The 24,854-nt window shown below is 41.9% G+C and overlaps 1 protein-coding gene across 1 annotated transcript in view; it reads right to left on the bottom strand.

The window, feature by feature from the left end:
- Positions 1-1,032: 1,032 nt before the first annotated feature.
- LOC116432710 (uncharacterized) overlaps positions 1,033-24,854 on the bottom strand; it is a 94,853-nt gene continuing 71,031 nt past the window's right edge. Inside the window, exons 2-4 of the mRNA XM_031989954.2 lie at positions 8,986-9,249; positions 5,529-5,758; positions 1,033-4,060 (exon numbers count right to left, since the gene is read on the bottom strand). Of these exons, the coding sequence (XP_031845814.1) occupies positions 3,716-4,060; positions 5,529-5,758; positions 8,986-9,249 (839 nt within the window). The 3' untranslated portion in view covers positions 1,033-3,715. The remainder of the gene's footprint in view (positions 4,061-5,528; positions 5,759-8,985; positions 9,250-24,854) is intronic.

Genomic DNA, 24,854 nt, shown 5'->3' with positions numbered 1-24,854 from the left:
TCAATTCGACGGTAAAAAGTTTGGATTTCCGGGCTGTCGTAATTCCATACGTGTGCAATTCATTGCGAACGGTTTTCTCGTTATTACTTGAATTGCAATGGTATTATCGTTTTAATTACAATGATAGTATTATTACTCCGAACATTATGAATAATTATAATGATATTGTTATTCATAGTACCAGTAATTATTGTAATACTTTAACTCTAAAACTACCGAGCTCAATTGACTTTTGAATATTTTGCTATAGAAGCTCCAAGAGTGCATCTGTTCAGACTTTGATTTACAATTCTTGCGTAGCGCCAAATGAATTTCTTTAATAATTCAGAGAAACATTTGTTACCTTTCTAATAATTGCAAAAAGACAGGCATGAGTCATTTGACGCCTCTGGTAGTTTTAGTGTTAAGACGATCGTGAAAATGGAATTGAGCAAAGGTTTTTGTGAATACTGCAAAAAGTATTATATTTTCAGTATTGTTCTTTCATTATCTATAGTCTAGTATATGTTGAGAAAGGAGTCGTGAGAATATTGGTAACAATTTTATTATACATTCCGCTAACAAGAAACATCTATACGGAGGCGTGATTACATTGGAAGAGTGGAGACTTGTAATATTAAAGAAGTTACGCTATGTTACAGAAGCTGAAAGTTAAGAATGTTTGAGTTAAAAAGACTTCGCTGAACGTTAATTGAGTATAGTTCCCATTGAAAGTTGTCCGAAGCATAAGCACGGATCCGATTTACGAGAACAAACTACCGTAATTGATGCAATTTTTCACGGTAATCGTTCACATTTTCCCCTGATGGAAATTCCGCGGAACGTGTATTCCACGGGGCGGGTCGCTGGAATTTCCCTTCGCGCCGAATTGCTCCCGAACGAACGGTCCGCGAGGGTTAATCAACGCTCAGTTAACGTGTTAATATCTAGTATGATCATGCTGCGTGGCCGGGGTACCGAGTTTATTTCCGGTTACCCGGCGAAAACGATCCAGCGCAAAACTGATTGGAAGGGTGTATCGGAAAACCGCGAGCGAGCGCATTGTGCCGGGAGTGTTTTCGCGGAGCTTCCGGTTCAATCAGAGAAGTCGGCTCCGCCGTGATGCTTACGAAATGCCGATTGCTTTTGGGAAGCATTGATTTCCGCAATATCCAAAGCACGAGTAATTCTACTACTTTTCCCTCGACCTCGAGGCAGGAACAATTTTTCCAAGTATCGGGGAACCATCGGAAATACGGGAGTATTGTTTTTGTGCGAATAGAAAAAGCAGTGGAAAGAATCTGATATCTTACCTGTTCAAATTCTACTAATAAACGTGTAGGTGAAAAGTATGGAGAATTTTTTAGAGCGCTAAATAGGAAAACGTATACTTTACCTTTCTCGATTGGTATCGATATACAGGTGGAATTTAAAATAAAGATGATACAAGGATTGCTTCAATATTCCTCTTTATTGTTTGAAACGTATCGTAACGATCAGATATGGATCATGTAAAATTACAGTAAAACGTAAATATGACGTATTCATCATCGTGTATACATATATATATATTTATATTTATATTTATATTTATATTTTTATATTTATATATTTATATTTATATATTTATACGTATGTATATATGTATATGTATATATATATAAATTCTTGTACGCCACCAAAAAAGATTGCCGAGAGAAAAATACAATTATCTTAACGCCATAAATATTGAATCAATGGAACCGCGTCTCTCCCGCAGGATTTATGTTCCTCGTATAATAAGAACCTGACCACGACACCATCACGTGTGTGCACGCGAAGCGGGCGCACATGAAACTCGTGGGAAGGGCCGGCGATCCCGACATCCTCTCCGGCTCTAATGATTCACTCAGTACTTTCACCGTTTGTTTATCGTTTTGTGTGTTTCTGTTTCTTCTGCCCCTCTTAATTACACGACTCGTAAATCTAGTTTCACAATCATACACTATGTACAACACGTCGTATCACGCCTCCGATTAAATTATATTGCTATAGTGTTTTTCTCCGATTTGCTCTCTCGCCGCGCGACCGATCCACTACGCGTTCTTCCATGTTTCTCGCGCGTGTGTGTGTGTGTATGCTCGCGTGCGCTAACGTTAACCATTGATAACCCAGTAGTTACTTAATTTTTAAATTTCCAAATTTTTCATTTTCAAGTTTAAATCAATCTTCAAATTAATTTAACCCTTTGCACTCGAGAATATTTTTCTCAATAATATTCATTACTTTCTGGTGAAACGTCAATGATATTTTTTAAAATTAACATAAAGGAATACCTTGCATAAATCAAGTGACAGAACTATTTTATTTCGATGTTTCATGTTCGGACGTTGTATAAAATTTAATATTGAATTTTCAATTTTACAACGTTGGGTCAAATCAAATGACTGGAAGGCGCCTCTCGAGTGCAAAGGGTTAAAGAATCAAAAGAACGCGAAATCCAAAGTGTTTACTGGCAACGATTCTCCAATTTCTAATTAGAGCTGAAAGTAAGCTAATAAAATTCCTTTTATACCGCACATTATCGTGCCAAAGTTTTCCAATTCGAGCAATTCGGACGTGACCTACTGGGTTAAAGGTTGATTCCCGGCGCCAATCGCTGTCAACGCTAAATGCTTCAAAGAACGATCTAAAGGGTCGCCCGAACATCCCGCAATAATAATCCACAGCGACGTCAGAGAAGGAAAACTTCGGCGCAACATGGCGGGCCAAGATGGCAGCGAAACCGATCGATTCGACGATTGAACCGTCGAGTCGATCCGTTTCCCCAGCTAACAAGCGCGATCTCTCTGACGGGGAACGTCATTCAAGTGACACAGCTTGACTCTCGTGTGCCCGTTGTAAAAAGTAATTGTTAAAAATATATTTGGCGTGCGCTTCTTGCGTCGGTAATCCTTTGTGCATGAGAAAGGGGGAGAGTACATGTAGATGGAGGTAGAATACATGTTCTGGATGAGGATTCGTCGTTTCCTTTGGCTGACATGCTTTGTCAAACGCGTTGCAATATTTAATGACGTTATGTTGTATTATCACCGATTTACATGCTAAATCGAACAAATGATGAAAGATGAAAATTAAAGTACGTTAAAAGCACAGTAGATTAATTAATTGGAACAGAAGTATGTAATGAGATCTAAGTATAGGGTCATATAAAGTGTCACTGGAATATTCGCCATTCGCTGAGCGATAACCTAGATGATCATACGACTCTCTAAGTCACTTTATCGGAATATCGAACTTAATGGTTTGCAGGGTTTTCGTCTTCTAAATATACATTATCATTAAACTGCGGATTTTATGCATTTATAGAATGTCGGTTTCAACGCAATTCAAACGCAAACTTAGAAGACTGAAATAGAAAACCCAATTTCAATGATCGATCGAATCATAAGCATCTATATTTGCATAAAAATCTGCAGGTTAATTGAACTCGCGAGATCAGAGACCGCATAAGACTTCTCGTGAATTCTTCCGAAACGAGGATCGATCATTCCGATAACCAAACGCGTACGATTAAAGTAAGGAAACTCGATTTATGTTGTTCCTGATCTCGATGACTCGGTTATCGATAAAAAAATATGTCTAACATTTCCGTAAGAGCTACTTCCTAGTAGATATCCGGTGAAAACCGCCCGAGTGTCTCTTGAATGATGTCCCATGCGAGATAAATAATCGATAATCGTGAGTGTCCCGGCGATTATGCATGCAGAAATGAAACGTTACCGCGTGAAACCGATCTGATGGTTGCCAGCAGACAGCAAACCATGGTAGACAGGATGGGAATGTTGAAACCGGAGCCGGATCGCGGCGGTTCCTGGGCAAGCCGCTGATTGCTGGCAGCGAGCGTCGCAGTTTCTGTCCTCTCCAATGCTGCTCTAGCGCCTTTGATTCCCGGTAAGGTGGACTGACAGGTCAGGCTTAGGGTACCGCCAGGGAAATGGTGTCGTTCCAGGCGCAACGACAGGCTCAATCGAGTCGATGACACGATGCTGTTCTCCGTGGGCCCGCTGGTCGGCAGTTCCTTCGTCGAACCTTTGCTCACCTGTCGATCGAGACACGAATACCCTAAGAATCTGAAATCCCTTTATCAGGCAGCATCATCTAAATCTCTTCGAACCAGCCTTGCTAAGCCATACACAAAGAACTAAACTACAAAACTTTAGACACTTAACCCTTAGCAGTCCTATGTCGAGTCAGACATTCTATTTTATTGCAACTTCTACCTGTTTTAACAATTTTTTCTATATTTATAGTATCACAATTGTCACATTTGTGGGACACAGATAAATCGAATATTCCCAGTAAAAAAACTGTGCTCTTTCTCCAAGAACTAAACTACAAAACTTTAGACACTTAACCCTTAGCAGTACTATGTGGACTCGACATTGTATTTTATTGCAACTTCTACGTGTTTTAACAATTTCTTCTATATTTATAGTATCACAATTGTCCCATTTAACCTCTTAGGCACGACACGCCACTATAGTGGCTCCGTCGCTACCAATATATCATAGATCGTACACAATTGTATTATTAATTATTAAAGTAAATTGTTAAAGTTAAATTATGTGTATCATATCTTTCAGGAAAATTATAATTTAATCATCGAAAACTTCATTCCAATGTACTCGCGTAGAGAACAGCATTGCCCGTACAGAACTCTGCTGTACAGAGAAACAGCCCCGCGTAAAATTCAGCCGTGCCTAAGAGGTTAAAGGTAACACTTTAACGACTCCCAAATATTCTCGAATAATTAAATAGAGCGTCATATTAACCCTTTGCACTCGAGAGGCGCCTTTCAGTCGCCATTTGATTTGACCCAAGAAAATTGTAAAATTGAAAATTCAATATTAAATTTTATATAACGTACGAACACATGAAACATCGAAATAAAATAGTTCTGTCGCTTAATTTATGCAAGTTATTTTTTGATGTTAATTGCAAAAAGTATCATTGACATTTCATCAGAAAGTAATGAATATTTATTGAGGAAAATATTCTCGAGGGCAAAGGGTTAAGCTGTAATTGAATGAACTAACGTCGTGAACCTCAAAGTGAGAAACCAATACTCCTGACCGCAAAGGGTTAACGAGTGTTCTAGTCTTCAATGACCCAGTTTCTATAGAAAACATCTAAAGAACCGAATGTTGAAATACTACAAAAAGAACTCGTAATCGTTTCAATTTCTACAGAAGCATCCGATCTCCGATAGCTCAATTTAGACTACTTTACTCTATCATTCTATCCACTAAATTACCCGAAAGAATAAAATCTGAAGAAATGAAGTTTTCCAACCAAAGCAAACGAAATATGAAAAGTTACGTTCAGAAGTATCCCCGGCGAGCAGACGCAACCCAATTTGACGCCCGTAGCGATCGTGTAGCATGGTCCAAGCGTCTAGCTCGTCGGATTCAGCTAGCGTTCAACTAACTTTGACACGGTCCCGTCATCCCGGGCAGCCTGCCGTCGTAGCTAATATATTACCGTAAAACCTGGCGCAGCCAGCTCACCTCTTTTCCATTTAGGATGAAAGCAAGCGCCGCGGCGGGATAGCTCGGCGCCGAGGTGCACTCCGCGTGAAGGATCTCGCCGGCTTCGTAGGATGGTCGGAGCCCTTGGAGGCTGGGACGCTCGCTCGGCGGTATGGCGACGCTCATGTTCGCCACCTCGTAGATTGTCAGAAAGCTCGGCGCCTCGGTGGACACCTCGCAGCCATACGATCCCACGAGGTTCACCTTACCTGTCGCACAGCCAGCACACAGGTAATATCTTTCTCCATTCCGCCTCATCCGGCGGACTGTCCGCCACGATTGATATTTAAAGTAACGCGGGGCGAGGCCGGCCGACCCCGTGATAAATTTGATCAGGAAAGTTGCGGGTAACGACAGAGACAGCTCTCGCGGCAGCCCCTAACTCCTCCCTCTCCCGTCCGGCCGTTGTCTTCGACGCTCTAGCGCCGGATAAGTGATGGATGACCGGGGAACACCGGAAGTTTTTCGAAGATCTTTTTTTTCGAATGAATCATCAGCCTAATGGAATCGCGCGGACCCTTTGCTCGTAGACTACGGTGGACAAAGGGGTGCGAACTGGGTCGGGACGAGGTGCTTTTTAAATTTCAAATTCACCCCGGGAATTAATGAATCGATTAAGTGCCGGATCAACGAAGGAAGCTTGTTATAGGAATTATCATGGTACTCGTTTGGAATAACGCTTGACCGTTTGTTTGTTTGTTTATTCGGGAATTGGTTCGGGATTTTTTACACGGTTGGCTTGAGTTACTTGAGCAAAATTGAAAGATTTAATACTTCGTTCAATTCCTGATTCTCCGAGCTGCTACGAATACTTCGAAACTGCCCTTAACCCTTTGCACTCGTGAAGTGACTCTCAGTCACCGCTTGATTTGACGCAGTAAAACTATCAGGTTAAATATTTACTACTTTAAATTAAACTTTGTACTGTTATGTGAAATATTTAAGTAAAATATCTTTGTTGCTTGATTTATCTGTGAATCATCTTTGGATTACGTTCAAACAACTTCGTCTGTGTCTCGTCGGAAAATCTCGAATATTTCCAGTAAAAAAAACTGTGATATTTAATGTTAAACTTTGTATAATGCCTCGATACGCGAAACATTCGAATAGAACAGCTTTGTTCCTCGATGTACTGGTGATTTCTCTTCGAATTAGTCTCAAAGAACATCGTCTTCGTAAAGAAATGTTAAATATTTCTAGTAAGAAACATCCGAGTGCAAAGGGTTAGCTTGATCAGTCCATTCGCTCCACGTTAACACGTTGTGTACCGGTAACGAGAAATCTCGTTTTTATATAAAGACACTTATCTCTGCAACTTCGCCAATTACCACAGCATTGAAAAAATATAAAATCTAATTCGAATTGATTATCTATTTAAAGTATATTACAGAACAATATATCTGAGTTCTATGTATGGTGATATAAGTAGATCTCAGTGAGAATTGCCATCTGCACAATTCAGTTTCTTGAAAATTATCCGGTACGCAATGTGTTAATAAGAGGACAACGCAGCGATCATTCTCTAACTCTCGAAATGAAATTCTTTCTCGCGAAACCGCCGAATTTTTCCGGTTCATTGTAAAGTTCCATTACCCGAATTATCTCAAAGAACATTGTCTTTGCCTCATAAACAAATATCAAATATTTCTACTAAGAAACATCCGAGTGCAAAGGGTTAGCTTGATCAGTCCACTCGCTCCATAATAAGAGGACAATGCAGCGTCGATGATTCTCTAACTCTCGAAATGAAATTCTTTCTCGCGAAACCGCCGAATTTTTCCGGTTCATTGTAAAGTTCCATTCCCGCTGGGTCGGTCGAATAAATGTTCCCGTACATCGTAATACACGGCTGGCGCGGCCGTAAGCTCAATTAATCCGTCCTCACTCGATTTCTCGGCCGTTATGGCCGGATTCCCGATTTCATTGACGCGGCTCCAGCGCCGCTGGGCTCGCGTTATGTTTCCTTTTACGAGCACCCGCCCAGGAGACCGTGCTCCAGACAGCCATTACGGGCGACGAAAAGTTTCAAGCGAAAGAATAAGGGGCGAACTGAAACCGTGGCCAACTTATCGCGCAGCTACCCTTTCGACCGTAATGAATTAATGAACTTACGGGAACTACTTCGCGACCGGAAGCGGCGATACATCCGTGGTAACTTGTAGATTAGGAAGCCAACGCCACCGCGGGAAGGGTTAAGGGGCTGAGAAATGCGAGGACTAGAAAGCACAGCGCCCCGGTGTAAAGGTGATCGCGAATAGAAATTTAATAGAGCCGGGTCTCATCCGCGCCGCGAGAAGTTGCTCCATTATTTAAGCACGGTTTAACGAGTCCATTAACTTTTATCGCCGGCCTTCTTTCTCACTGCGGAATAATAATTTCGATTTCAATTTAAAATGGGCTGCGCCGGGGCGCCGGAGCCTCCCTTTTGCTTTCCCCGTTAACTACCCCTTTTTACAATGAGCATCGCGCCGAGGAGAGAATCATCGAGCTCCATGGAGCTCGCTGGAAAAATGTTTAGCGTTTGCTGTATTGTTTTAAGAAGTTCTAGAGAAGGCGAGAGAGAATTTTGAAAAGATCGTTTGAACGGTACGTAGGGTTATTGCTTTTAACGTGGAGCTTTGTCAGATGGTTGAGAGCCCGTTTGAAGTGTTCAATAGCTAATCCTCGTATAGTAATGAATATTCGTCAAGTATTTCAAATTTCTGTGTTTGTGTTAAATCTTTTTAATACTATTCCTATTGCGACCAGTCAAACGACTGGTTTTTAGCATAACTTGTATTTTTTAACCTCTTAACTTGTACGCTCGAGTTAATTCGAGCGCGCTAAACAGACCAAACTGTGAAAATAACAATGTGAAAGCAAAGAAAAAAAATCGTTTTATTGATTAATCGTTTCATTTACATGGGATTGTAAGCTATAACACATATTTATTCAAGAATAAAATATAGCCTTTTTCCATGGAACAAAAGCGCAGCATATCAAAATTGATTTCTTTTGGCCGGTTGTTTTCAAAAAAACTGTGCGTTAAAGGGTTAATATAGAATGAAGATAATGAACAATAAAAAAAGGTGTGAATATTGAAAAATGTTTTATACACATATTTTAGGAAAAATCGTGTATAAAGGCGATTGGATTACGTTGTCTATAGGAAATTCTAATCGAAATTTTAAAAACATTTGACTGGTCGCGGTAGGAATAGTGTTGTTCTTCAACGTCTGTATATCGCGATTAATATAGAGTTTAGAAGAAGGTGAACTTCTATCGAAAATTGTTGTTAATTTTGAAGTAATTACATTTCGGGAGCATGTAACTCGTCTCGTTTCACGTTGCTGCTGTAGGTGTACGCTTTAATGGTTGATATTAGATGGTGGGCATTACTTATGAAACAAGCTGATATGAATAATAATTAAGGCGAGGGGATTAAAGGTGAACCAACCTTTGCTCGTGTTCGCCTGTCCCAGCAGCGTCACTTGCTTGCAGTCGCTTCTATCTACATCGACGTAGACGCCCTCGACGGGGAAGTCTCGGCCTTGTGGCTTCGCTTCGGGCATGTACCTGAAGAACTCGGCGCCGTCCTTGTACCACTTCACCGAGTACAAATCCAGGCCGTCCAGATCGTACTCGCACCTCAGAGTCACTTTATCCAACCTGGGATCCGCTATACTTGGCACTTCTAGCCTCAGAAGTTTGATCGCCGCCCCTGAAAACCAATGAATTTTGCATAGCTATTGAGAAACTTCAAAACGTCCAAGTTCGAAAACGCCAAATATTGAAATATTCAAATTTTCAAATTTTCAAACATTGACACACTCGGATTTTTAATATTGAAATATTCCAATATTCAAATTTCCAAATATTGACATATCCAAATTTTCAAAGTTTCAAATATTCAGATTCCCGAATATTCATACGCACGAAATTTCAGGCATTCAAAATTAGCTTCGAAGTTCCTACGTTTCTAAGCTTCAAAATTTCAAAATTTAGAGAATCGTTGAGACAGGATAACTTCGTTGCTAACGTCGTATCCGGAAAAAAGTTGCGGAACAAACGATATCGGGAATCGCATTTTTCAAGGGGAATTACCATCGGGAATCAACACGTTTAACACGTTGAATGCCATGGAGGTCACCGGTGACCCGCAAGCAAATCGAATTACTATAATTCACTCAATGAAACGATGATTATTCGCACACATTTCTATATTACAAATAATGCTATCCAATGCGGTGACATTCAGTTTGATGAACGTGCAACGATAATAATCCAATTCAGTGAAACGATTTAATATTGTACTTTTTCCATTTTGTGTATTTTGCTCTATGAAATCGTGCTGCGTTCAACGTGTTAATCTTCAATTTCTAAAAATTTCAAGATTTAGAGAATCGTCGAAGCAAGATAACTTCGTTGCTAATGTCGTATCCAGAAAAAAAGATTGCGGAACAAACGATATTGGGAATCGCATTTTTCAAGGGGAATTACCATCGGAATCGCGTTTAATCTTCGATTTTCCGCGCGAAGTGGTGTTCCTACGGTCGGCGACTGTTAAATAGAAGATAAACGATAAGCTACAACCGTGGTGGCCACGCAGCGAGAATTGAAAAACGTTCCGTCGTCATTAGCGATGCTTACAATTATCAATTCATGGACAAAGGGAGCCGGGACAGAGTTTATCCAGACGGACAACAGCGTAAACAAGCCACGAGGAAAGTTTACCGTGAAAGCAGGTTCCGCCGGCGTAACCGGGCGAACTTTATTTGCCTATGGGGCTGTGTAGGTGGTCGGTGGGAGGGTTGGAAACGGAGAGAAAAATAGTAATTATGGGATGAAGGAGAAAAAGTCGTCGCGCGGCTCTGCTCCGCGCGGCCGCGACCCCTGCGATCGAATATTTAACTCGGCCTCATTAATTTATTTATCGGCCGTCGGGGCAGACTGTCGTCGCAAATATCACTTGTAAATAAAAGTATTCGATCAACGAATCACTCCGCGTAATTTCCACCGCGGTAACAGCGGTCAGACGTTTTCCATTAGCCAGTTAAAATGACAGCCCGAACGTTTCTGCTCGCGTGTACGTTGCTGCCTTTTGTTTCCCGTCGTCTACATTGCATTGTTCGATGTTCTACACGATTTCCGTCAATATTTTCGAATGGAAAATTACATTGCGAGCTTGATGTTTGTCAGCGTTTTTGCACTGTACTCGTGAACGTCTAATTGGAGAAATATTTCTCTCGTCGCTTTAATTCGTTTATTTTAACACGATGTTGACCGCGTATAATTCGCAAACGTGTAACGTGTTTTCGAGGTAAAATTCTCGTACGATGTGGAACACCTTTAGGATAATGAATATCGATTTGGCGATGGTTAGTTTAAAATGGAAAGAAATGGAAAAACGTGTTGTAGAGAAATCGGTGATCATCTATTGATTAATCCGTATTAACACTAGGTTTACGGAGTGCGTCAATTTGACGCATACTGAATCTATAAACATTACTTGGCAAACGTTTATGTCGGTTTTCGTTGATGCAGTTACAAGAATACGTATCGTAATAACCTAATTTTAAATCCCTAATTTCCAAGATCTAAATGGTCGAACATCAATTTTTCTAGGAACAATAGAATAAACCGGACAATAAACGTCCGTAAACCTAGTGTTAATGAATCTTGCGTGTTTATTGATATTTTCAGTCTTCTACGAGTTACGTAGCAATGAATTTCTTTTGAAAAGTTCGATAAGTTTCTTTAGAATACGATAAAGTTCTTCGTAGACATTTTTTCTCTGAATTTCTATATCTACAAACCAATCCCTGCATCATGAATTCAGCTGATACTGTTTCAGCTAATGCCACTTATCTCTTCCTGGAAACTGTATATAACGGACTGCACCTACATTGAAATCGTATATTATGTATGAAATAAATTGAACGCGATGGTTTTCGGTACGGAATCAACCGCACAGCGCGCATTAATCAACACACTGGTATGCTAAAGGCTGGCATTAGCGGCATGAATTTCACTAATACGACGTTCCTGGGTTTATTAGATTTCCGGTGAAGCAAGACATATGCACGTAGCCCGATTTTACGAGAATAGTTTCTCCGAAGGTCATCCGATAAACTGCATTGCACACATCGCAGAATCCCCTTCTCCGTGCATGGCATAATTAGTTCCTTCAATTGTTTGCCAAACATTCGCGGATACTAAACACGCACTAACGAATGTTCAGTGTTCTTTCTTATAACTTATTTCTGTGGAATAAATTCTTAACTACCTGCCCGACAGTGGAATTTCTTTTAACATCACGACAGTAATGCGCAGCTGAAATTTCGCGAACGTTTTACGGACGAATGCCGCCATATTGGTATTACCGTGCATGGAATGGAATCCACGGTAAGATAAACAAGTTATGCACATTAGCGTAGAAAATCTATATGGACGTAAACATCCGCGTTTCGCCAGCAATAATATCGTAACGAAATCTATCCTAATCGAATACGGTAATTACAGTTTCGACCGTTGATCGAGTTTACATACTTGCGAGAGGATACACGAGATCATCGGATATTTAATTTATTCTTCATAATTGTATTTGAAGATTTATTGTAAATTATGTTGACTTTTCATTCGCGTATTGCGAAGTAACGTTCGTTCGAAGTTTCTGAACAGATTTTCCTGATTCGCGAAGAGTTGCATACCGTGTTCATCAAGTTTTTCCTTTCATAAAGCTGAAAATGGAGAACGTTACCGCGACAGCAACAAATTATGTTGTTTCGGAGTAAATTCTCTTTTCCGATCAAGTTCGAAATTTGGTTTGACGTGTCACGTTCTCTTTGGAATTTCCCCGTTGCGTCGAATGGCTATCAAACCTGACAGCGATCGCGCCGGCTGCATTATTTAAATGTAAAACACCATTATCAAATTGTAACGTCGACGATGTAAACGGAGATGCGTTTATTGAACGAAACTTCACGCGCACATTTCCGAACAGTGAAGAGACGAGGTACAACATTATTTCATATTTAGTCCAATTAACAAACGCATTGTTTGAACACAATGCAAGAAACTCGTGCATCCGATAGATTTCAATCTTACTCACTGATTCCGAAATCACGTTACACTCCTAAATCCTCAAAAATTGTCTGAAACACTCAGAACTTTTTTGTCGCGACCTTTGAGTCGCTCAGTAGCCAACGCGTTTATCCCCTTGCCCTACAACAACGAGTGAGACTCGTGAAAATTTTCAACATGATTCAACAAATACTTATATTACTTAGCACATTTGGATTCAAAGTAAATATTATTCCTCTGTAATCAATTATGATACTTAAAAGGAAATATAGGCATAATATGCTTAGGACTTTTCCAATAAATTATTAATGACAAAGTAGCCAAGGGGTTAAGTCCATTTCTTGATATTTCCTGATCTTCGTAAACGTCGATCGAACAAGTAATACTCTTTTCAGCTATTAAAGGATCCACTCGTCCCTCGTCTTCTCCAGCTCAGACTCTCTGATAATTTCAGAATCCATTAAGTTGATCTCAATTTTTTTTTCCGGGTTCAGCCGCATTGGCTTCCCAGCGACTCATAATAATACACAAATTGGAATACGATTGAACGAAAACCTCGTTAAATCGTAATCTCCATGAGAAGCTAAAGGGGAAATCAATACCCGACAGTTTTACCGTTAATAAACCCCAGGAGCGCCGTCTCTATTCTGAGACTCCGCGGAAAGGCAGCGCCAAGGGAATAAGTCGGAATCCAAGGGAAACCGATCCAAGGGAGACCGGATCGGTTCAGCAATTTTCGTATTCCCCGTGAATTGTTCGCGCGGCACGCGTGCCTAAGCTCCGGCTACGTGACGCCCGAAACAATAATCCGGATCCGGTGACAGTGCCCCGGAGAGGGGAAAAAGAGGGCGCGAGATGACTCGGGCGGCGAACTCTGTATTCCGCGCGCGTCCTCCGTGGCGCGTCGCACGGAAACGATTTCCAGATCGCGCGAATTTGTCGTGCAGTCGGTAGTGGCCGGCGGAACGTTATCGCGGCGAGCTGTGTGCCCGTCGCCGGGCCAGTTCCGTGATAAAATCCCGTCAAAGGCGGCCGAAACAAGGCCAGTTGCCGTGTGAGGTCGGCCTCTGGGGGTTATCGCGGCGAGACGCGTCAAAGGACCGCGGACGCCGCGCCGGACACCACCCCCGCTTTTCTTCTTTGCCGCGGGAAACGACGGAATTCACGCTCTCCCTCGCTCGTTGTTCTCGCGCGCACGGTGTCGGGCTGGCCGCCCGATAGCGAGCCTTTTAGTTCGTATTTAACGCGGTGTAGATCGGGCTGCTGATAATAAGACTTTTAACTCTTTGAACTCCGTAGGCTCTAATATTGCGCCAGTTATATCAAATATTTTAACGAATCAAAGAAACTACTCTAAAATTATCGGATTTTCCACGCACCCAAATTTCGCACTGAGAAGGAAAATAAAAGATCGAAAGAATGTTAAAGCATTATTCATTTTCACTAGAGATACTATAAAAATTAGTTGCAGTTCCTGATAGATTGCAATACCATCTGGAGTGTTAAGGGTTAAGGGACTATTCAGGATATATTCATTGGAACATGATAGATAGGGTTTGAAATTGAAGGATTCGAGGATGTTGGGGTATTGTTGGTAAAAGTGGGGTTAGAATTAGGAAGATGGGTAAAGTAGAATTGAATTAGAGGGATGGGATTAGTACAGTAGAGTTAATACAGTAAAGGAGATGGAAGTGACGATGATAGTTGGTAATTACGAGTACGCTCGATTTTTTGCACAGGTTTCTAATTGCGTTGCGTAGTTTATAATGTTCTTAATTATCCCGGAGCACAACGGAGTTATAAGTATCCCGAACGAAACTCTGACAAAAGCAAACAGACGTAGCTAATAAATTGTCAACGCGTTCGGGCTACAAAGCGAGCGAAGTACTCATTACACGTCTAACTGTTCCATCGATAACATTATTCCGCTATACTAACGAAGCGGTACTTACAGTAAAGTTTATAATTCCGTCCCTGATACTTGCGCGAGATGAAAACGATAAAACGAACGGTACAAGATCAAACTTTCATGCTCCGAAACGTTTCTCCATCTGTAAATTCCTCTTCGCGGAAAGTGCCCGGCGGCAATTCATTAATGCCGACAAAAACAGTAACAACGATAAAACTTGAAATACCCGGGACTGCCCCAAATTTCGCGGCAGCGGCGTTGCGCCGATTTCTTTCCAGCGGGAACCGGCAAGAAAGCCTCGACGGCGAAAAAACCGGCGTCGAACAATAAGAATCGCTAAACGGGCGTGTTTTTCACGCGGAAGAATCTCCGGCCTCCGGTTCTCTAGCCGCCGCGGGCGGTTTCGCAGCGGTTCGGCGGAATCCGGGAACAATAACGAGGCTTTTTAAATAATTCGTCGGCCTTTCAGCGCTGTGCAACAAGCCGAGGGGGCGCCCCGTCCGTTTACCTCGTCCGCCAGGGGGTGGTTCTCTCGCAGGGGTGAGTTTCGAGTGCCGTGCCTCCTGGCCGATTCTCCAGCGCTTCCCTCCCGCCCCTCTCGCAGACAGAAAATACTCGCTACCGATTCCTTTGTTTCCGTTTCATTTGTACACTCGCCCCGCTTACGGGACGGAGCTCGCCCGCTCGCTCGCTCGTCCGTTCGTCGAGACGTTATTGCATTATGCAGACTGAATCGCGGATTCGTCGCAGCGCCACGAACAGAATGCCGGGCTTCCCGGGGGCCGGTGGATGTAGAACACCGCTGAAACATTGATGCACGCTTTTTGTCGACACACCCTTCTACGCCGGCGACGATACCGGCGAGTATTGAAGATACGCGCTTGAAATTAACCGGTCGGAAACGCCGAGATAGTGGAAGGTATTGCTGCTAATGGTTTTATTGATGGACGTAGTCTCGTTGCGTTTTTTGATCATTCTTTAATTCCTGTCTTTCTCTGGTTTGTTATTTTTAGGGAATTCAGTGATCTCAAATATTTCGGAGAAGTTCTGTAATTTCAAATATTATTTTATGGAAATTTAACATTGTGAAAGTTTGTTTTGCACGAACTTAATCATTTTAGTTTAATATATTCGAATGTTTTTTCATAGAAATGGAGTAATTGTGAATGCTTTACACGAACGTTCGAACATTACTGGATAGAAATTTCGTGATTTCGATTATTACTTTACACGAATTTAATGTTCTGAAATTTTAGTTCATAAAAATTTAACGATCCCCAACATCATTACGTACAACCGAACGATGGCACAATAACGATTTAACTTCCCATTAAACCGGGCGTCCCAGTAAAAATGAGACGTTCACGTGGAAAAGGGGGAACCAAAATGGCGGCTGGAGGAATAACTCGGCGAAGGCAGACGCGAGCGCGTGAAATGAACGGTACACACGACCGCCGGCTGCCGTTCCCAATAAACCCTTACAACCTTCTCGTCGAATTTATCGCGCGCTTAATTAGCGGACAAATAACACGATTAACGAGGACCACTAGGCGCGCGGATAGTTTGTCGTGTCAGGGCCGGGCGCCGGCTGAAAAGGCTTTCGACTCGTTACACGCGGCGCGGAACTGTTGCACGCGACAGGAAAAACGGCCGGCCACAGGCCGTCGTAGGCAGAGAAAAAAAAGGCCATGAAACGACTAATTGGAGTACAGAGTTTCATTGGAAACTTTTTAATCGTATTACGATGGATCCTTGCAATATTCGTGCAGCTCGACGTTCGACGCTTTAATCCGATAGTGCAGTGACGGATGAAGGAATGATTACACTGTTAGCGAACGTGTAACAATTTCCGTTGAACGTAATAAAGGCGAAACGTATCTAGAAACTTCAAACATTGGAAACGTTAACACTTTCCGGACGAACGTCGACACTTCGGAGAGACGGAGTGATATTTGGAAGATCAAATCGCAAAGAAATGGTTTAGTTACTCTGACAGCAAAAGATCAGCTCGTAGTTTCCTTTTTTCCTATTAATTAAGTAACTGATATCTCGTTTAACTTCATTTGTCGAAGACTTTGTATATTTCAAAGTATCTTCGTTCGCAAGAAGTTTTTCACCGGAAATATTCAATATTTTCTAATGAGATACAGACGATTTTCTTAGATTGAATTAAGAAATCTCACATGCATCGGGAGAGAGAACTATTTTCTTTCAATATTTCGTACATTGATGCATTATACAAAGTTTAATATTAAATATCAAAGTTTACAGTTCTGCTGTGTCAAATCATTTGGTTACTTAAAGGCGCCTCTGGAGTGCGAAGGGTTAAAAAGTCAAACTTTCATTCGTAGTGTTCTGCAAATTATTCCTCGCGAGAATACCTTGAAAATTCTAAACACATAGCATTCGTTCCCTGTTTAACCAGTTAACTGTGTTTGACGAGTATACACGTCGTAAAGCTTGACATGATACTAATTCTTTTATGAATTCTTTATTTTTCACATAAACATGTAATTCTTCTTTGTTTCGCTTTGATCTTTCATTAAAATATACTCTACGTGCATGCGTCCTACGTTCGACGAGTACACGCTCCATTTTTCGATTTTATTGCGCGCAGAACCAGAGGTTTTTCCAACTAAACTCCACAGTTAACTGGTTAATATTAAATATCAAAGTTTACAGTTCTGCTGTGTCAAATCATTTGGTTACTTAAAGGCGCCTCTGGAGTGCGAAGGGTTAAAAAGTCAAACTTTCATTCGTAGTGTTCTGCAAATTATTCCTCGCGAGAATACCTTGAAAATTCTAAACACACAATATTCTTTCCCTGTTCAAGTAAATATATTTCAGTGAACACGCCCCGAACAACATCGATTTTTTCGTTAACCGCCGAGCAAGGAACAGCTCCTCGGAATGAAAGGGACCGAGGCGACAGTCGTTCGCAGACGTCTGCGCCGGGATCGGTACGTGGTCGCCGGCTCCCTGAATCCCGGCATTGTTCCCGCAGGTCTCGGTGACTCGTCGCGTGGCATATTAATTAATCCGCTAATTATTAAACTAATTGCTGTGCTTAATTGGCCCGTGAGAAGCCGAGAGGGGGAGCGAACAGAAAGAAACGACGAGGACAAAGGAGGAAAAAAGCCGAATGGCCTCCGAGTGCCGGCTGGCCGGCTGTACTCGCTACACCGTAAAAGGCCTGTCAAGGTAATACTGTGTACATAGATCCTTGTGTTTTCTGTTCGGGTCCGTCAACGCGCGGTTCCCGTGGGGCGAAAGGAATCGGCTGCGAGTTGAATGCAGTCGCCGATACATTTTCGTTCCTCCTCTCGTTCGTTCGTTCGTTCGCTCGCTGCTTGCCTGTTCTTTGATCGGACGTTAAGGGCCCCTGGCAGAATTGTTCGCGACCTTTTCCGCTGGCCATTGTGCGTCCCCCCATAAAGTGGACCCGTGAAACGGTCCTACGATCGGTTTACTTTCTTTAGACCCCCGCCGTGACCCTTAATTTACGTCTTCGGTCACAAAGCGAATATTCTTTCAGTCTTGTCGCGAATTGGACTTGTTCGCTCCACTTCAGATCGAGAGGATTCTTCGGTATTGTTTCGCTAGAAACTATAGTATTCGATTGTATCAATAGGAATTGTATTATAGTGGTTCGATTAGATCTCTATTCGTAGGTAGAACAAAGGATTGAACATTAGGAAAGGGTATTCGAAGTTAAGCTTTTCTAGACATTCTACATTCATAGCGCCTACATTCAACACATTTCAACCTCAAACTCAAGCTACCACAACTCCACCTTAGACTCTAATATTAATCCTTTGCGGACGGATGTCGGCATTTCGGTGAGATGAAATATTCAGATTTGGAAGACTAAGTCGTGGACAAAATGTAATTAGACAGCAAGAGATCAGCACGTAGTTTCCCTTTTTTTCTATTAATAAAGCAATTAACCCTTAGTACTCCGGATGGTTTTGTAATCTATCAGCAACTGCAACTAATTTTTATAGTATCCCTAGCGAAAATGAAACACGCTATAACTTTCCTTCTTAGTGCAAAATTTGGATGTATGAAGAATCTAATAATTGCAAGGTAGTTTCTTTAAAATTCATTGAAATATCTAATATTATTCCTGGTGTAATATCGGAGCCTACAGAGTTCAAAGAGTTAATATATGATTTAGCTTCATATGCTGAAGGTTTCGTATGTTTCGAAGAATCTTCGTCCGTAAAGAGTTAAAACCAACAGGATCAGACTTAACGCCAAACAAGCCCGAGGCTCTAAAGAACCAATAGCCTATCCCCTAAACCCATCAGCAAGAATCAACCGGAACATAGAAGCGATCCAACACTCGACGTCGTTAACACATTGAACGCCGGCCAAATTTCAGCTACTACGTCGGTGATCATATTGATACATTTTTAAATATCGATTAAACCAAAATTTCCAACTTACGGAAGAGAATAAGGAATTCGATTTTGTAAATTTTACTTTGTGTTATACATATCTAAAATGCTGCATGAACGTAGGATTAGCAATTAAACGGCAGACTAAAAATCCCGCATTATCGCGGGGCCGGCGCTCAATGTGCAAACACAACCAAAACGCTCTAGAACAAGTGAGTCCCCAGCCTTCGTTCCGAGGCAGTCTTTAACAAGACGTTACGTCCGCGGTGTCCCGCGGTTGTCCGGTTCGGTGCGCCATCAATTACATCGTTGAGCGCCGGACAACGAACAGAAGAAGAAGAGGGACGTGTTACGCGGTACGCTCCGAAGATTAGTGGGAATTGCTGGAAATTTCTCGACCGGTTGTGGGAAGGCCTGTAGCGAGCAGTTTACGAGATGTGGGCGGGTCGGCGGATGTCAAGTGGCCGCCGTAAGTTTCTCGTCGGCCGGCTACGTCGTCGTCGTCGTCGTCCTCGTCGTCGTCGAGGCTCGGGCGCGAAGATGGCGTTTCATCAACTCCCGTATTTAAACAGTGCACACACGCGTGCTTAACGATGTGCTCTCTCGCATACCGTTTCCCCTCGGCGGCCGCGGCCGCGCTCCACGCGGGCGCGGTTTAAATCGCGTCTAACGAGCTCGCGGCCGTTTCTTAGCCCCCGCGCAGCTCCGCCCTCGTCCCTCGTCATTTACGACGTCGACTAATTGAACGTGAACGTGGCATTCAACGTTTTTCGTCAAGAGGTTGTTGACATCACTGCCAAGCGAGCGAGCGAACGAGTGCTGCAACTTCTTCCCGCCCTTTTTCCATCCGCCGGAATATTTTATGCCAGCGAACGCGAGCGCGCGCGCGCGCGCCAGAGGGAACCGAGGATTATTGATGGGATCCGGGAAAGTTCGCGATACCGCGGCTTGCGGAGACTTATGAGCCGAAATCGGCCAATCCAAGCGTTTTTAGCGGCGGTCCCCGCCGCGTACGAAGAAATCCCTTCAGCGAGTTTTATTGTCTTTCTTTCGAAGAGACGTGGGTGCTATTGCGCTGCGTGAGAAATTGTGTCGGGTAACGGGGAGAGGGAGATCGAATGGGGACATTTGTTTCTTCGCGGCTCGACGCTGTGCTTTTGGGACCCGGTTCTTGCGTTTTGGGAGTTTTCGGGGTGGGAATAGCGGTTCGAAGTTCTCTAGGTGGAACTGGAACTATTGCGAGATTGCGGGGTAGTAATTTAGTGGGCTGAGTTACTTTATTGGGGAAATTGATGTTGGATTATGTTTCACGAGGCGATTTGTTCATGATGTCGTTCGGAATGGATTACGATTATCCTGATCGTTAATCAGTTATTACTAAATGGTCGTTGGATAATCGAGTAGAGCAGGCGTTAGGTCCACGGGGTAGGAAGATCATCCGAGGTACTAATATTTGAGACCAAGCAGATAATCCCTCAGATCGTACAATACGTATAATAGATAATAGACAACGATTACATGGGTGTACGCCCGAACTCTAGGCTAATGTCTGTAAACGCGTGTAATTGTGTACAGAAAGATAAGGAGGGACCCGGCCGGTCGGTGCATTATATTTGCAAGGTTGCACAGACTGCGAATAGGATCAGCACGCTTGAATTTACTTGCGAACGAGCTTGAATACAGGAAAGTTTCTAATCCACTTGGTCGAACCGTTCGTATCACCGTTATCAACGCGAGTCGAATTCGTTTATGCACGGATTAAAGATTTATAAACTTACCGTGGAATGCGTTCTACATTCAAATGAACCGCGAGATAATTACTGTAGTGCGTGATTAGTACTAGAACTACCGAGCATTTAATACGACTAATAATTCCTATGAAAATTGTAACAGGTTATTTTCAGTTTCTTTAGACATTCATTATAGTACTCTAGTGAAACTATTTATTTTCAAAATCATTCCGAATATTCAATGCTTCGAAGATATCAATAATTGCTAAACAAAAATCGAAACCAGTCATTTTGTACGGTAGTTCTAGTGTTAGATTATTGCATTTTTCTAATATGAAACTAGGTATTTGAAACAGTTGCGTCTACTTCTGAAAGAATTCTTTTTACGTGAATTCCAGTAGGAAATTATTCTTAGTTTAATCATTGAGTTTGAGAAGCGTTAGGAAATATTATATTTTTATTGTTTATGTAACCAACTGAGAATAATTTAATCGTAAGACATGTGCGATGGAATGCGAGGGACAACGAAGAAACAGTTTGTTTTGAATTCCAGTAAGAAATTATTACTTACTTCAATCATTGAGTTTGAGAAGCATTAGGAAATATTATATTTTCAATGTTTATGAAACCAATTGAGAATAATTTAGTCGTAAGGCATGTGCGATGGAATGCGAGGGACAACGAAGAAACAGTTTGTCTTGTTCACGCTCGCAACCACGCACTTCCGCTCGAAGTTTAGATCTTGTTAGACCGCCGGCCTGGCCGGCCAACGCTCGATCCGCATGTACGGCCGCAATTGGTTAGAATTAATGTCAACGCTAGCAGCTCACCCTCCGTCCACGACTGATATTTTACTCTTGCCGGCTGTCGCTTAAGGCGGCACATGACAACTAATCGTTTGTAATCGGCAATAATCGACGGGGCCCAGTTCCTACGAATGACCAGCTATTAAGAAACAATTATGATTTATTAATCCTAGAGGGTATTACCCTTTCATAAACAGAATTAATGAATCTATCAGTCTTATCGCTACTAGTCAGTGTCTTTCAATAGAACTCCGGCTCGACTATTCAATACACGTATTTCTAAATAGAAAACAGAGTATTTTTAACATAGAGTATTTTTTTTAAATCTTAACCCCTTGCCTTATAATAACGTGCGAGACTCGTGGTGAAGGTTTTAAACAGAACTTAACAAATATAAATATTAGTGAATTATTGTGAATACGAATTAAATATTATCCTTTTGTTATCGATTATTATAATTTAAAGGGAACATAGGCGTAGAATATACCTAAAATTTGTCTCTCTTCAATAAATCATTAACGGCAAAGTAGTTGTGTCGATCATAGTTGAGAAATAAATCGTAGGGCAAGGAGTTAAACCTACAAATTTCTGAATAAATCATCGAGCTGCCTTTCGAGAGCTTACCAAGGATCAATTCAGAATTCGGCAAAAATGCAGATTCCACGGTGCATTAATTCAAAAAATCTCGAAAACGAAAAGATATTAGGGCCAGGGGTTAAACCTACAAATTTCTGAGTAAATCATCGAGCTGCCTTTCGAGAGCTTACCAAGGATCAATTCGGAATTCGGCAAAAATGCAGATACCACGGTGCATTAGTTTGAAAAATCTCGAAAACAAAAAGATATTAGGGCAAGATGTTAAAGCTACAAATTTCTGAGTAACTCATTAAGCTGCCTTTCGAGAGCTTACCAAGGATCAATTCGGAATTCGGCAAAAATGCAGATACCACGGTGCATTAGTTTGAAAAATCTCGAAAAGAAAAAGATATTACAACCCAGAACGACAGGGAACGCGAGAGAATTCTGAATTACATGCACACGGACACGCAACAACCGACTGTAATTTCCTTCTTATTAAAGCATCAACGAGGCGCACACAGATATCGGATTAACAGCGGCCGCGCCAGAAGTCGCAATTAAAATCATAGTCGAGTCGCGAGGGTTGATGAACTTTTTGGCAGGGTGCCCGCGCAAAAAGCGCGTTCGCCGCGCGATAGGGGTGCAAAGGGGGTGAAGTTGAACGGGCCAACGGTGAAAATGAAATTCCGACAATCGCGTGAGAATATTCCAGCCGGAAGTTAGCCGGGCAAAGAATCTCCCAGCCCGCGTTTTGCCACTAAGTCATCTAATGAAGAACAAGGAAATTCCTCGGCCGCGGGCTGTACTGATTGCATTTGAAACTAGTTTTGAGCGTCGCGGAAGCCCGGTCCCGCGGCGAGACGAGGCGCGCTACAAAGAGATGAATTGCGGCCTCCTCGCGTCGGGAAATCCGCGTCGGCGGATTACACGTCGCGCCTTTCACTTTTTACCTCGCCGCAATTATTTTTATATATCTTCGCTGCATCTACGTATTTAGAGACTATATACGTCTGTAATTATAAAATTCTTCGAGTTGAGCGTAGAATTATTGGGTTATCAGTTTGATTCACCGTTCACCGTTAATTTATCGTTGAAACTACCGTATCTACTTTTATGTAATTATATTACATAAAATTTGTGTAATAGTTTGTAATAGTTTGGAGAATATAGAATAGAATATAGTTTAAGAAATATAGAATATAATATAATTTAAAAAATATAGAATAGAATATTTCAGAGAAACACAGACTAATCTATTGATTAAAAACATCAGATCTCACTTTCTGAGATAAGATAATTCCGAAATTGCATAGTACATTTAACTCGCGAAAAACAGGGAACAGAAAAATTCCGTGCACGCTCAATGGCCGCGAAACAGTTTGTTCCCGACGATGGCAATAGAAGTCGCAATTAGTTTCACTAGATATAAGTGCATACACGCTAACGCGATATCTCTTAAAGCAATTGCAACGAACGCAGAATGCATCGCAAAGGGTTAATGCTTGCAGCGCAATAGATCCTCGACGCTGGAAAGTCTGGAGAATCGCAGTCTAGAAAGAATACCGTGGTACATAAAGTGAATCTCCCCCCCCCCCCAAGACCTTCCCCGTTACGTCGTAAACGAAGAAATAAAAAAAGAACGCCCGGAAGAATTTTTATGGGGGAACGAAGACGCCCCCGAGTCGTTTATTCGCCGCGTCGGTATCGCCGGGATCGAACGCTGACCCGCGCGGATCCGGTAAACAAGCGCGCGGAATATTTACCCTGATTTCGTTCCGCGCTTCTCAATTTCAAAGAAATATTTGCGAGATCTTATTTCCCGCGGATATGTTTAAATATTGACACGTTCGATTTACGCTCGGACCCGAGCGTTGCTCCGTCGGTTCGGTAAACAACAGAGTATTGTTTCCGGTTTAATGTTATTCCGCGCCTTTCGAGTCTGATAATTTGTTTACAGGACTTCGTTTAGAGTGAAAGTATTTGCGCATCGAAGTGTTTGCTTTCCTATATGAACCTCGAGCGTTGATCTGTGAACTTGGCGAACGGGAAAATATTGTTTCGCCGGATTCATTCGCTTGTATCTGATCAATGAGCAGCCAAAAAGAATATTCAAAACATTATACATTTTAATTGCGTATTCGTCAAATCCAGAAATGGGAATCCAGAAATCCGCATTATTGCGGCGCTCAAGCGACAGACTTCGAATCCCGCGTTTTCACGGGGCCGGCGCTCAATGTGTTTAACACTAGGTTTACGGAACGCGTCAAATTGATGCATATTGGATTTTAGAAGTATTATTTGTAGGAGAAAGAGAATTTTATTAGAAACAGTACGATTATTTCTTGGCAACTCACAATAAAACACTAACTAAATCAAACAACGCACACACTATTTATATACTCAGATGCTCTTGTCTCACTCGCACACTTTCTAGAACATTCTTTCATCACCATGCATTAACTTCACATATATTTGGATTATTCTAGATTCATAAAAAAAATGAACATTATTAACATATGGAGAAAATCAATATAATGTAGAATATTCCAAGGCTTTGAACATTCATTCAAAACGCGCTCACAGTCGCGTCATTCATCTATTGCACACACATTCATCACTCAAATACATCCATTCCCACATATTTTGTAAATGTTTACGCCGATTTTGATTGATGCGATCACACTGACATGTACCCCAATTACCTACTATCAAATCTCAATTTTCCACAATCTAAATAAACGAGCATCAATTCTTTTAGGAATAATAGAATGAAGTGTACGATAAATGCCCGTAACCTAGTGTTAATGTCATTGATATGC

Source organism: Nomia melanderi, chromosome 1 (genome assembly GCF_051020985.1).
Source record: "Nomia melanderi isolate GNS246 chromosome 1, iyNomMela1, whole genome shotgun sequence".
NCBI lineage: Eukaryota > Metazoa > Arthropoda > Insecta > Hymenoptera > Halictidae > Nomia > Nomia melanderi.
Note: the sequence above shows the minus strand (reverse complement) of the source record. Positions and strands in the feature narration are given on the sequence as shown.